The 12,832-nt window shown below is 45.0% G+C and overlaps 1 protein-coding gene across 4 annotated transcripts in view; it reads left to right on the top strand.

The window, feature by feature from the left end:
• Nucleotides 1-12,832, top strand: part of CLEC17A (C-type lectin domain containing 17A) — a 31,317-nt gene that overhangs the window by 11,223 nt on the left and 7,262 nt on the right. For 2 of the 4 annotated variants that reach the window (XM_082710539.1, XM_082710538.1), the window contains exons 9-12: nt 1,673-1,768; nt 1,978-2,129; nt 2,978-3,087; nt 5,449-6,574. In XM_082710539.1, coding sequence (XP_082566665.1) covers nt 1,673-1,768; nt 1,978-2,129; nt 2,978-3,087; nt 5,449-5,581 — 491 coding nt within the window. In that variant the 3' untranslated portion in view covers nt 5,582-6,574. Of the gene's footprint in view, nt 1-1,672; nt 1,769-1,977; nt 2,130-2,977; nt 3,088-5,448; nt 6,575-12,832 lie in introns of those variants that run through there. The other 2 variants (XR_014305456.1, XR_014305455.1) reach the window with 2 other exon arrangements.

Raw genomic sequence — 12,832 nt, 5'->3', positions numbered from 1 at the left:
GGTGTGTGTTTGTGCATGTGAGTCTAGACCTCCACCATCCAATATGGTGGCCATTAGTCTTGAGTCACTGGCTATTGAGCTCTTGCAGTGCAGTCATTCTGAACTGAGATGTGCTGTAATTGTGAAATACACACCAATGTCAAAGACTTGCTACAAAAAAGAATGTAAGATATCTTAACAATGTTAATAACAAGAATCTTTAATATTGATAACTCATTGAAATTATCCTTTGATATATTGGGATAAGTAAAGAAATAACATTCAAATTAATTTTGCCTGATTCTTTTGACTCTTTAAAAACATGGCCATTAGAACATTTAAAGTTATGTATGTGGTTTATATTTTATTTCTGTTGGACAGCACAGTCAGGTATTGAGAACCATTTACCAAATTATCACTCAAATGAGTATAAAATTTCAATCTTTAAAAAAATAAAGGCGCCTGGGTGGCTCAGTGGGTTAAGCCGCTGCCTTTGGCTCAGGTCATGATCTCAGGGTCCTGGGATCGAGTCCCGCATCAGGCTCTCTGCTCAGCAGGGAGCCTGCTTCCCTATCTCTCTCTCTCTCTCTGGCTGCCTCTACGTCTACTTGTGATTTCTCTCTGTCAGATTAATAAATAAAATCTTGAAAAAAAATGAGTATAAAATTTCAAATCTCAATGAATTGGCCAAAGGAAAATCATTCTATTAAAAAAAATCTAATTAGGGATCTTGACCTTATCTTTGGGAGGTTCAATAAGGGCTTCTCTAGGGAAAGAGTGCTTTAGTTGAGTGAGAGAAGAGAAAAAATTGATCAAGTGAGATGTTGAGGGCTTCAGGTATATGCAAAGGCCCAGTGGTAGGAGGCAACATCATAAGTACAAGGGAGGAGGATGGTGGCTTGAATGAGAGTTGTGGCCATGAGGATGGAGAGAAGTGGGTGGAACAGAAAGTTTTTAGGAGGTAAAAGTGACTAGACCTGGAGATGGACAGGAATGGCAGTGAGTAAGAGGGAAGAGTGTCAAGCTGGAAGAGGGCATGTTTGTGTGGGAGTAGGGAGAATACACACATTAGTTGTAGCAAAGTCTTCTGGGTTGACATGGCCTTCACCATGTTTGTTGAAGTCTGAAAATTGTTCCATTCTATGTGCATGCCTTCTCTGAACATCTCAGATCAAGCCACTGTTCTGCTCAAAACCTAGTGATGGCTTCTCACTGCCCAGAGTCCAACACGAAACTCCTGGCTTAGCATTCAAGGACCTGGACATCGGACCTCATCCTATTTTAAGCTTTAGCTCCATGAGGTTCAGCCTTCCCCAAAACACTTGCCTCTGTACCTTGGCTTCCAAGGTGGTGCCTGCCAATGGAGCCTCCCTCTTCTGTTCACAGATACTGAGTCACCATCTCCCTCCAAAACCCACCTCCTCCAGGAAGTCCACCATCTCCACTCTTCCCCAACTCCCAGAGATCAATGCCTCCTAGGCATTGATCGAGAGCCACTCTAGGACCCTGAGCCACTCTAGGACCCTCTCTAGGCACTGCACATGTCATTTTGAGTTCTAGCACCACTTACTAGAAAGAGGGTGCAGTGGGGAGCACTGATCTTGCTTGTGTCTTGTGTGTTTGCAGTCATTGGTGGGTGGGTGGGTAGATGGGGATTTGGGTTTCTAACCTTCCAGCCTATCTCTGCTAACAGTGACTGGCATGGCAGGGATAGCTGGCCTGAAGAAAGACATTGACCACATAAGAACTAACACCAACCAGTCCCTCCGAGAACTACGGGGGTTATTAGGTGAGTGGGACTTGGGGAACTGCCCTGAGATGGGGGGCATGACAGAGCTGGCACATTGCACATATCCATGGGGGTGATTCACACTGCCGTCTATCTGAATGGTGCTACCTGGAGTTGAGCAGTACACAGCCTGCACAACTTTATATGGCACACCATGTACATGACCCTGGCTCTGGGGCCATTCTGACAGCATTGTGTTCTGTCTCCAGATTGTACCAGGGTCACCTGCCCGGAGGGTTGGGTCCCTTTTGAAGGAAAGTGTTACTACTTCTCCCCAACCACCAAGTCATGGGATGAAGCCCGGAAGTTCTGCCAGGAGAATTATTCTCACTTGGTCATCATCAGTAGCTTTGCTGAACAGGTGATCTATCCATTCCAAGCCCTTGAGAATCATTGGGATTCACATATCCTTCCCTGGTCTGGATGGAGAGAAATTGGAATTGCTTTTGAGCCACTAAGACTTTTTTTAATAACAAGGTTGTGAGGACACGCCCTACTTGAGTTTAAATCCTGTTTGCGTTTCTTATGCTAAGTCTCAGTTTTTTCCTCTAACCTGGAGATACAATAATGGCTATCTCTTAGCACTTTCTATTCTCCAGGCTCTATTCCAAACATCTTATATCTTACATTAACATAGCTACAACCCTGTAGGTTAGGGTGTGAGTCAGGAGAGGTTATGTTGTGCTAAAGTAACACAGTCCCCGTAGCTCAATGATGAAAATGGAAGAGGCAACTCTGAACGCTTCCACTTACTTGTACTCACAAAGCAAGTCACATGGGTCCTCCTATGCTTTTAGGTGGTAGGGAAATAGTTCCACCCGTGGAGGAGAATTGGCATTTTGTAAGCAATTGCAATGATTTGAGGCTACCATGGTTAGATAGCAAAATGCTTTGTACATAGTACATATTATTTGTACTTTACAGATGAGGCAACTGAGGCACAGTACATTTAAGAAACTTGCCTGTGGTCATTTACAACTAGTGAGTGTCAGAGCTGGGATTTGAGCCCAGATGTTTGCATGGTTTATCTTTCCCCATCATTTTATTTTATTTGTGTCATTATTTTCAAGTGGATTTCTTGTAGGCAGAATATAGTTGGATCTTGTTTTTTAAATTCAATCTGACAATTTCTAGCTCTTCGTTGGTGTTTTTAGACTACTTATATTTGATGTCATTAAACTGATGGCTGAATGGAGTTTGTACTTGCAGAACTTTGTGGCTAAGGCTCATGGCTCTCCACGGGTATACTGGCTGGGGCTGAATGACAGGGACCGCGAAGGGGACTGGAAATGGCTGGATGGGTCACCTGTCACTCTGAGGCAAGTATTGAGGGCTTTTGGGGTCTCTGCTCCCTGTGGGTCTTTGTGCAATTAGAGCCAGAAGATTCTCTAGAATCCTAGGTGAGGGCGGATAGAGGAAGCTTAAGGGTGCTTTTTTGCGGATAGGGCTTCTGGTCCCGGTACCTTTTAAATTTTCCTCCATTGCAACATCTCCTTTTGGCACAACTGCTCACATACATCAGGTCCCCAGGCCAGTGGGTAAGGGGGAAAAAAACAAAGGAAGGGTGGTGACAGGGCAGGAGGAAGAGGAAGTTTTTGATATGCCAAGAGGATGAACAGGATCTCTGTGTCTGTCTCTGACTCTCTGGACTTTACATACATTAACCCATTTGTTTAATCTTTTTAATAATCCTGTAAGGAAAGTACTGTTATCAACTCCATTTTATTTTTATCTTATTTCTTATCATTTTCCGTTTTCTTATTATTATCTATTTTCAGGATGAGGAGACTGAGGCACAGAGAGGTTAACCAACCTACCTCAGGTCAGAGAGCTAGCAGGTGGCACTGCCAACCAACGTATCTTTAAAGTCTATACTCTTGGCCATTATACTTTACTTTTTCAAGGAGTGTATGTATTTGTATTTTAAGTAAATGTTAACAAGCTGCCCCTCATAGTGGTTATACCAATTTATTCTTTCACTGGCTTCACTACGCTTTTCTTCTCCAAGAGCTCATCAAGCTTTTGTAATTTTTGATAGCTTAATTATAGGTGAAAATGGAATCACAATATAGTATTAATTTGCATTTCTCTTATAATGCCTGAGAGGGGCTATCTTCTCATATGTTTAATAGCCACAGGTATTAACTTTTCTGTGACATGTTTATTCATATCATTGGCATATTTTTATATTGGGAATAAAAAAAGATTTTATTTATTTGTCAGAGAGAGAGAGAGAGAGAGAGAGAGAGACTGCACACAAGCAAGGGGAGTGGCAGGCAGAGGGAGAAGTGGGCTCCCCACTGATCAGGGAGCCCGACACAGGACTGAGTCCCAGGACTTGGGGATCATGACTGGTGCCAAAGGCAGACATTTAACTGACTGAGTCACCCAGGCTTCCCTATATTGAGATTTTTTGCCTTATTGATTTCTAAGGACTCTTTATATATTAGAGATATTAGTGTCCTTATGGGGATCTCATTTTTTATTAAAGATTCCTGGAAGAATGGGGCACCTAGGTGGCACAATTGGTTAAATATCTGACTCTTGGTTTCAGCTCAGGTCATGATCTCAGGGTTGTGAGACTAAACACCCTGTCTGATTCTACACTCAGTTTGAAATCTGCTTGAGATTGTCTCTCCCTCTTCCTCTGCCTCTCCTGCTCATGCTCTCTCTCTCTCCTTCTGAAATAAATAAATAAATCTTCAAACAAACAAACAAACAAACAAACAAACAAACAAACTTCCTGGAGTAAGGCACCGCTCTGTGAATAGAGAAGGCAAAGTGTGATGCTGTGGGTGCTCAGCTCAGACGACTCATATGGGCTGGTGCAGCCCTCCCCCAGCAGGGGGCACTGACTGCTAAAGGCTCAGGGTTATGCTCTTTAGAGAGTTGTCCTCAGGTGATGGGGGGCCTGCTCAGCTAGAAGGTTACTCCACTCCCAGTGGGGTCAGCCCATAGCCAATGAAAGAAGCCTGGATTCCTTGTCACACACTGAGATAACTCGGTGGTGCTATTCCTATTCCCGAGCTCCCTCTCGGATCAGGCTAGGGCTAGATCAGACTGAACCCACATCCCAGCTCCACGCCCCCTCCTGCCTCATCCTGCTTCTCCCAGTCCTCTCCTGAGAACATCCCTTAATAAATCCCATGCACCTAAATCATCAAATCAGGCTCTGCTTTAAGGGAATGTGATCTAAGACACTACAATACCTGGAAGGTTGGGAGGATTGCAGGGGCGAAGGAAGGATTCTTTGTAAGAGGCAGAAACTGACCAGATGCAGGAAAGGGATTCAGGAGCAGGAGATTAACCCCTGCGAGCGGGAGGCGGGGCTGAGTTAAGGCGGACAAGCTGGGGTGAAGGGGATCATGTGGTAGCTTCAGGTAATTCTGAAAAGCCGAAGAGATGATTAGGATGGAAGAGACGTGAACCATGAAGGCCTTTCCTCCTCTCCCCCGCCCCACCATATTCTTTCTTTTATTAATAGACTTTGTTTTTTACAGAAGATTTGAGCAGAAGGTACAGAGAAATGTTTCCTATGTTCCTTCTCTCCTGCACAGTCTCCTCTATTATTACCCCCTTGCATCATGTATCCGCTGTCACAGTATCACATATCATGCTCTGAAAACCCCCCTGAGCTCCACCTATTCATCCCTCCCCATACCCACTTTTCCTTCCTCCAGCTTTTGGGACCCAGAGGAACCCAACAACCTCTTTGATGAGGACTGTGCCAGCATGAACAAAGGTGGCACCTGGAATGACCTCTCTTGTGACAAGACTACATATTGGATCTGTGAGCGGAAATGTTCCTGTTGAACCTCACCCCTGAGGGTGGGTGTGACTCTTTATCCAGTGCTCCTTGGCTCTTAGGGGTGAGAGCCTTCTGCCCTTCCACGGAGGACCGCCTTTCCATGAGCCGACATGGATATAGCTAAGATGGAACCAGGAGCTTGGATATTGCAAGGCCCCTTGGGTGCAAGTGAGAGCATTTCTACGGTGAGGATTTAAGGGCTTGTTATTTTTTGTTTCTAATATTTTATTTATTTATTTGGGAGAGACAGTGAGCAAGAGAGAGTGCACACAAGCAGCAGCAGAGGCAGAGGGAGATATAGACTCCCCTGCTGAGCAGGGAGCCCCACATGGGGCTTGATCCCAGGACCCTGGGATCACGACTTGAACTGAAGGCAGACACTTGACTGAACCACCCTGATGCCCATGGGCTTCTTCAATAGGATGGTGTCTTAGTTTGTCAGATTGCTGCACCAAAAAACTAAACTGAGTGGCTCATAAACAACAGAGATTTATTTATTGAAATTCTGGAAGCTGGGACGTCCAAGATCAAGGTATAGTGTGTAACGAGGGTCCATTTTCTGACTCATAGATGGCTACCCTCTTGCCGTGTTCTCTCATGCTGGAAGAGGTGAGAGCTCTCGAGGGTCCCTGTTATAAGGGCACAAGAATTCTACCCCCATGCCCTAATCACCTCCCAAAGGCCCATCACACTGTGGGTTCAGATTTGGCAAATGAATTGGGTGAGGACCCATAATGCAGTCTGTAGCAGGTACTTTACTGGAGAGGGATGAGGTCTTAGAAATTGTCTCCAAGTTCTGGGGTCTGAGGAAACTCACCAAGTCCCTGATCATGGCTCCTAGGAAGCAGTGCTGGCCTGGGGGCTCTGGGTCTGACGATGACTGAGTTGGAGCTGAAAACTCCCTGACTCCTCTGGACCGTGGTGTGCCTGGACAGGGCTCCCAGTAGGAGAGCCTGTCTGATGTGGAGCAGCTTCTGGGAAGCAGATGGGGAAAAATTATTCTTTTTTTTTTTTTTTTTAAAGATTTTATTTATTTATTTGACAGGGAGAAATCACAAGTAGACGGAGAGGCAGGCAGAGAGAGAGAGAGAGGGAAGCAGGCTCCCTGCTGAGCAGAGAGCCCGATGTGAGACTCGATCCCAGGACCCTGAGATCATGACCTGAACCGAAGGCAGCAGCTTAACCCACTGAGCCACTCAGGCGCCCCGGGAAAAATTATTCTTGACAGGCAACTTTCTCAAGGTCTCAGGTGCGGTTTGCCCAACCTATGTGGCAGAATTAGGCCTCTGCCAAGATGTGTCCTATGAAACTTCTAGAAAGGCAGACCAGCTGAAAGGCAGGACTGCGCCCAGTGTGTGGTCAGATTCCCAGGACTGAGCAGAGCTATCTACCTGCCTGTGCCTTTAGGCTGTTTGTCGTTTGTAAAGATCTTTGAGGAAGTAATTCACTTGACTTCTGAGCGGACCTTGCTGGGCTATCAGCTCTTGCAATGTTAGAACTCAAAATGTCAGCTCACAGTGTGGCCCTTGGCCACTGTGTTGGTTTTCTGGGACTTTCATAATAAAGCACCACAGACTGGCTTAAATGAGAGGAATTTATTGTCTCACTGTTCTGGAGGCTGATGTCTGAGATCAAGGTGTTGAAGAGCTTGGTTTCTGGTGAGGCGTCTCTCCTTGACTTCTATATGACCCTCCTCTCCCATGTCTTCACACGGACTTCCCCTTGTCTGTATCTGTGTCCTAATGTCTTCCTTTTATGGAAGGTCATATCAGATTAGGGCCCATTGTAATGACTTCATTTTCATTAATTACCTCTTCAAAGACCCTACCTCAAAATACAGTCATATTCTTGACATACTGGGGTTAGGACTTCAACACATGAATTTTGGGGGAGATGCAGTTCAGCCTCTATTACCCACTAGTTGACTGGTGCTCCTCCAGTGATTATGATAATGAGAAGCACCCCCTAGGGGGCTGGTACTATCCTGCTGCTGAACAGAAGTCGACATGGAAATCTCTTTGGACAATCCCAGAATTGTATCCAAAGGTAGATTGACATTCTCCAAACTGATCAATTTATTGATCAACAACTATCCTTGATGACTAGAAGAATTCTTGCATTGACTGAGAGCCGGGGATCATGGCAAGGAGGTTCTGAGCAGAGGGGTGGTGGGGGAAGGTTAGCATTCACCTCATTTCCTTGTCTCCTCCCACCTCCATACCTGCCCCAACTCACCAGTACTGAAACTAGCCTCCCAAGTAGACTACAGACTGCAGAGTGGGTGGGCATCCTGTTCTAAACCGTCTACCCAAGGGGGCCATTGGTCCAAGTGACTTTATCTGGGTCAGGGGAAATTTCTGCATCTCAGAAGAGGAAACTTCATCTTCCCCCAGTGTGTTGAGAAATGGGGAAATGGGGTTGTGGTCACATCTTTGAGTCATGCTGGGGGCGTTCCACAGTGGAGCTGGTTCAAACCTATCTCCCTTCCACATCTCTCATGATTGTCTAATTTTGAGTAGAGAGATACATGTGAAGGAGGTTCCCTTTACCACTTTGGGTCCAGGAGAGCAAAGGTTGGGCATTCTTGGTAGATAAAAATAACAAAAACCACAGTTTATCAAGCATGTATGGTGTGCTAGATAGACACAACAGCTCCCACTGAATCTTCACAATGACTCTGTGAGGTTGGAACAATTACCAACCCCATTTTATAGCTGGGGAAACTGTGGCTTGCCCATTGTCATTTTTTTTTTTTTTTTTGGTGTGTGTGTGTGTTTTACCTGGGTTAAAACAACCCATGAATATAGTTTTTTAATTTTTTAAATTTATTTATTTTCAGAAAAACAGTATTCATTATTTTTTCACCACACCATTTAGTGAATATGTTGCAGAGCTGTTATATGGACTCAGTCTGTGCCTACAATACTTGATCTCTTTCTGCACCATATGCCGCCTTTCAAGGGATTGTCTGTAAACCTGAATTATTCCTGAGACTCCAATCTTGTCGCTCTTATCTTGGCTGGCACTTATGGGAAGGGACAAGTGTGGTGGTGTGGTGGAACAGACATCCTGGGCTGAGGTAGGAGACTAGGAATGGAGTTCTGGGTCTACTGATAATAATCTGTGTGGCTCTCCTGGGACTATTATGATAATGCGGGTGAGAGAGGAAAGGGACCAGCTAGGAAGAAATTTAATCCATTTGAAGATAAAGCTAATGGGGTTTGTGGATGGATCAGATAATGGGGTGTGAAAGAGAGGAGTAAAGAATTATCCCAGGGGCACCTGGGTGGCTCAGTGGGTTAAAGCCTCTGCCTTTCAGCTCAGGTCATGATCCCAGGGTCCTGGGATGGAGCCCTGCATCAGGCTCTCTGCTTAGCAGGGAGTCTGCTTCCCTTCCTCTCTCTCTGCCTACCTGTGATCTCTGTCTGTCAAATAAATAAATAAAAATCTTAAAAAAAACGAGAATTACCCCAAAGTTTTCAACTTAATCAACAGGAAAGATGGAGTTACTATTATCTGGAACTGAAGAAGAAAAAAATGCTTATGAACACATATATTTATTTAATAATTTAAAAAAGTTTTTATTTATTTATATGTCAAAGAGAGAGAGAACAAGAGAGTGAACACAAGCAGGGAGAAGAGCAGGCAGAGACAGAAGCAGGCTCCCCTCTGAGCAAGGAGCCTGCTTCTGGACTCAATCCCAGAACCCTGGGATCATGATCTGAGCCAAAGGCAGATGCTTAACGACTGAACCACTCAGGCATCCCTGCTTATTTAAATTTTTTAAAAAAGGGATTTATTTATTTAGAGAGACAGAAAGTATACAAGCAAGCAGGGGGGAGGGGCTGAGGGAGTGAGAGAGACCTCAAGCTGACTCCCTGTTGAACTTGGAGCCCAACACAGGGCTCAATCCCAGGACCTTGGGTTCCTGACCTGAGCTGAAATGAAGGTTCAGATACTTAACCTACTGAGTCATCCAGGTGCCCCCATACATTTATTTATTAAGTTTTTAAATTTTTAATTTTTTAAAAGATTTTATTTTTATTTATTTGACACAGAGAGAGAGATCACAAGTAGGCAGAGGAGCAGGCAGAGAGAGAGAGAGAGAAGCAAGCTCCCCGCTGAGCAGAGAGCCCGACGCGGGGGCTTGATCCCAGGATCATGACCTGAGCTGAAGGCAGAGGCTTTAACCCCCTGAGCTACCCAGGTGCCCCAATTTTTTTTATTTTTAAGTAATCTCTACACCCAGTGTGGGGCTTGAAGCCACAGCTCTGGGATCAAGAGTCACATGCTCTGCCAACTAAGCCAGCTGGGTGCCCCTGAAGGCATTTAGATTTAGGTGGTTCATGAACTCTTGCTGAAGTTCAAGAATGGAATCTTGTGTACAGCAGATGTGGTGGTCATGGCATACTTAGGTCCTTGATCCTCACATTTTCAGCTACTTCTAATGGCCAGCATTTGCCACCAGAGTCCTCCTGTTCTGGCACATGGCAAGTGAGAAGTGCCAGCAGAGAAATGCTTTCTGGAAGAGCTCTCAACCACAGCCTGGACTCTGTGTACACATCCCCCAGCTCCCTCACCCCTCAGATGAGATGAGTTTGAGGTGTATCCCCTGTGCTTACCCAGAGCCTCCCCCACCCCAACCCCGGGATTGAACTTTCATTGCCTACTGTGGTAGCCTGCTCAATAACAAATCTTTGAACACATCTTGTACTGGCTGCCTTTCTTTCCCTGACTCACTTCTTCACCCTCCTGCTGGTGTTTCCTAGTTTATCTCCAAAATAAACTACTTACACTTGAATCCTTGTCTCAGTGTTTGCTCTTGGGGGAACCCAAATTGAGACACTCTGGAACAGGAGAAGACGGGCTTTTGTTGTGGTTCTGGTTTGCCTGGAATGGAGGGGTTCCTGGGACATGGGACTCTCAGTGTTAAAGATGGCAAGTGCTGGGCAGACTGGAATGAGTTGACCGCCCTTACAGGATAATGCAATCCCAGGAAAACCAAGAGAAGAGAAAGCTTCCAGAAGAAAAGGGGATCATGCATATGCAGATCAAATCATAATATTGTACAACTTTTATCTGTTAATTAAAATGGGGAGTGAGGAGATTGGGAAGCAAGGAGGTGTCAATGAATCTGAAAAAAAAAAAAACCTGGAAAAAATAAAAATAAATCTGGAAAACCTGGAAAAAATACTTGATTATAAAATAAAGAGGACAAGTGGAGTCAACTGTGACCCAAATGTCAAGTTAGAAGAGAATGAGAAACCTCCACCCTGAGGACGCATTTGGGAAGGTGAGCCATTCCTGGGTGTGTTGGAGGCAGAAATGAGACCATAGTAGCTGAGCAGTGAGGGGGTGGGAGGAAGTGGGGACAGCAGAGCATAAACAACTTTTCTAGAATTTTGACTGTGAAGAGAGAGGCAGAGGGGGAGAGAGAGAGAAAGGGAGAAAGAGAGGTAATTGCAGCAGGGAGGATTTTTGGGGTAGAAGGAACTAGAATGCCTGCCTCCTACTCTTCCCAACCCCCTATTATTCTCATGTCAGATCTCCTGGGACTCTCAGATGAACTTTTTTTTCTTCCTAATTTTCGTCTTTTGGCATTTTGCTATTTGCTTCGAGAGATTTCTTCCACGTGGTCGTCTTCTAATGAGGCTCCTGACAGTGACCACACTCTTCTTTAATTCAACCAGAAAAATTCCCCTTTTTAATTATTCCATTTTTGTTTAGTTCCATAAGGCGTTTTGGTGCTGTACTCAAATCTCCTTATGTTCTTATCTTATTGAGTTCAATTCTTATTGGAATTACCTTGTTTTAAGTTGTCTACCTACTACCGCAGCTCTGTTTGATAGGTGTCAGTTATACTGGTCCATCCTTTTTCCACTTGCTAAGACCCCTCAATGTTGTCATTTCTTTTTGGGGCTCAAACCTGGGAGTTGAGAACTCTTAAGCAGGGGCAGCTTCTCAAGTGATGGAAGGAGATGGATTCTCCATCTCCTTGGCACCTCCTTGCTCCCTTCTAGATTTGGGAGAAGGATTCCTCTTGGACACAAGGGGGATCACACACACATGGGGAGACACACACACACACACACACACACACACACACACACACAGGATTGCTGCTGGCCTATCCCAGGAGGTCCATGGACCCCTGTGGGCGAGACTCTTCCTGGAATGATTGGTGTCTAGTCTTCAGTCTAGAGAACTCTTCAGCTTATCTTGGGACTCTCCACCTGGTGCACAGTGGAGACATTTCAACCCCAGATTTTCCTTTGGGGATCCCCCAGAGATACGACCCTCATTCTTACCCAGCTGTCATTGGTCCCAGAAGACTTCTGCTTCAAAGAAGTAGATATGTTAGTGTAGGGTGTAGAGAGGAATTGAGAAATGTACAAGTGGCCATTTGAGAAACATCTATTGTTTCTCTTTCTTTAGCACAGGAGCCAACAAACTATAGCTTGGTTGGGGGGGGGGGTCAAATCCTGAGTGCAGCCTGTTTTTGTATGGCCAGTGAGCTAGAAATGGTTGTTATATTTCTAAGGGGAACTCACACACATCTATAACCTGAAAAGTCAAAGATATCTGTTATTTGGCCTTTTGCAGAAAAAGTTCCCTGACCTCTTTTTAGCATATTTAAATACCACTGGGAGAACCAGGAGAGAGGACGTCAGAGAAGGGGAAGACTCAAGACAGAGCGAGGAGGTACCAGTGGAGAAAGGTCCCCAAACAGGCAGGAGGGGATGAGCAAAGTATAGATGGAAGGATTAACCTTAAACAAGAGGAGAGAGTCCTTTGCTGCTGTAGAAGAATGGAAGAGAGGACTATGGGCATTGACTTGAGGAAAGGAAGCAAGGGTGGGTATGGATGTGGATATTTGTAAAGAATATTAGGAAGCTGAGGTAGTTTCCATCAGCTGGTGTTTATTATCTCTGTGAAGTAGGAGACAAGGTCTTCTGCCTCACATAAAGAGAAAGGTGATGAGGATTGAGGGAGGAAGTGAAAAACTGTAACCTTCCATGAGGGGAAGTTGACTAAGGATAAGAAGAGCAAGTTCCAGGTAGCACGGAAAGTCTTGTTTAGATCAGAAAGCACATATTTATAATAACTCCAAGATGAGTGAGTCTGGGATCTCACTGCCTTGATGGAGAAGTGGTTAAGAGATGTGGTTTGTTCATAAAGAAGGATGCTTTGGACCGCAAGTGCCATTACCTGACCCAAAGTGGCTTAAAAATAAGGGCTTGATAGGAGAGATAGGA

The sequence above is a fragment of the Mustela nivalis genome (assembly GCF_964662115.1).
Source record: "Mustela nivalis genome assembly, chromosome: 1".
NCBI classification, from domain to species: Eukaryota; Metazoa; Chordata; class Mammalia; order Carnivora; family Mustelidae; genus Mustela; species Mustela nivalis.
The sequence above is the reverse complement of the archived record's forward strand: the minus strand, read 5'-3'. Positions and strand labels throughout refer to the sequence as shown.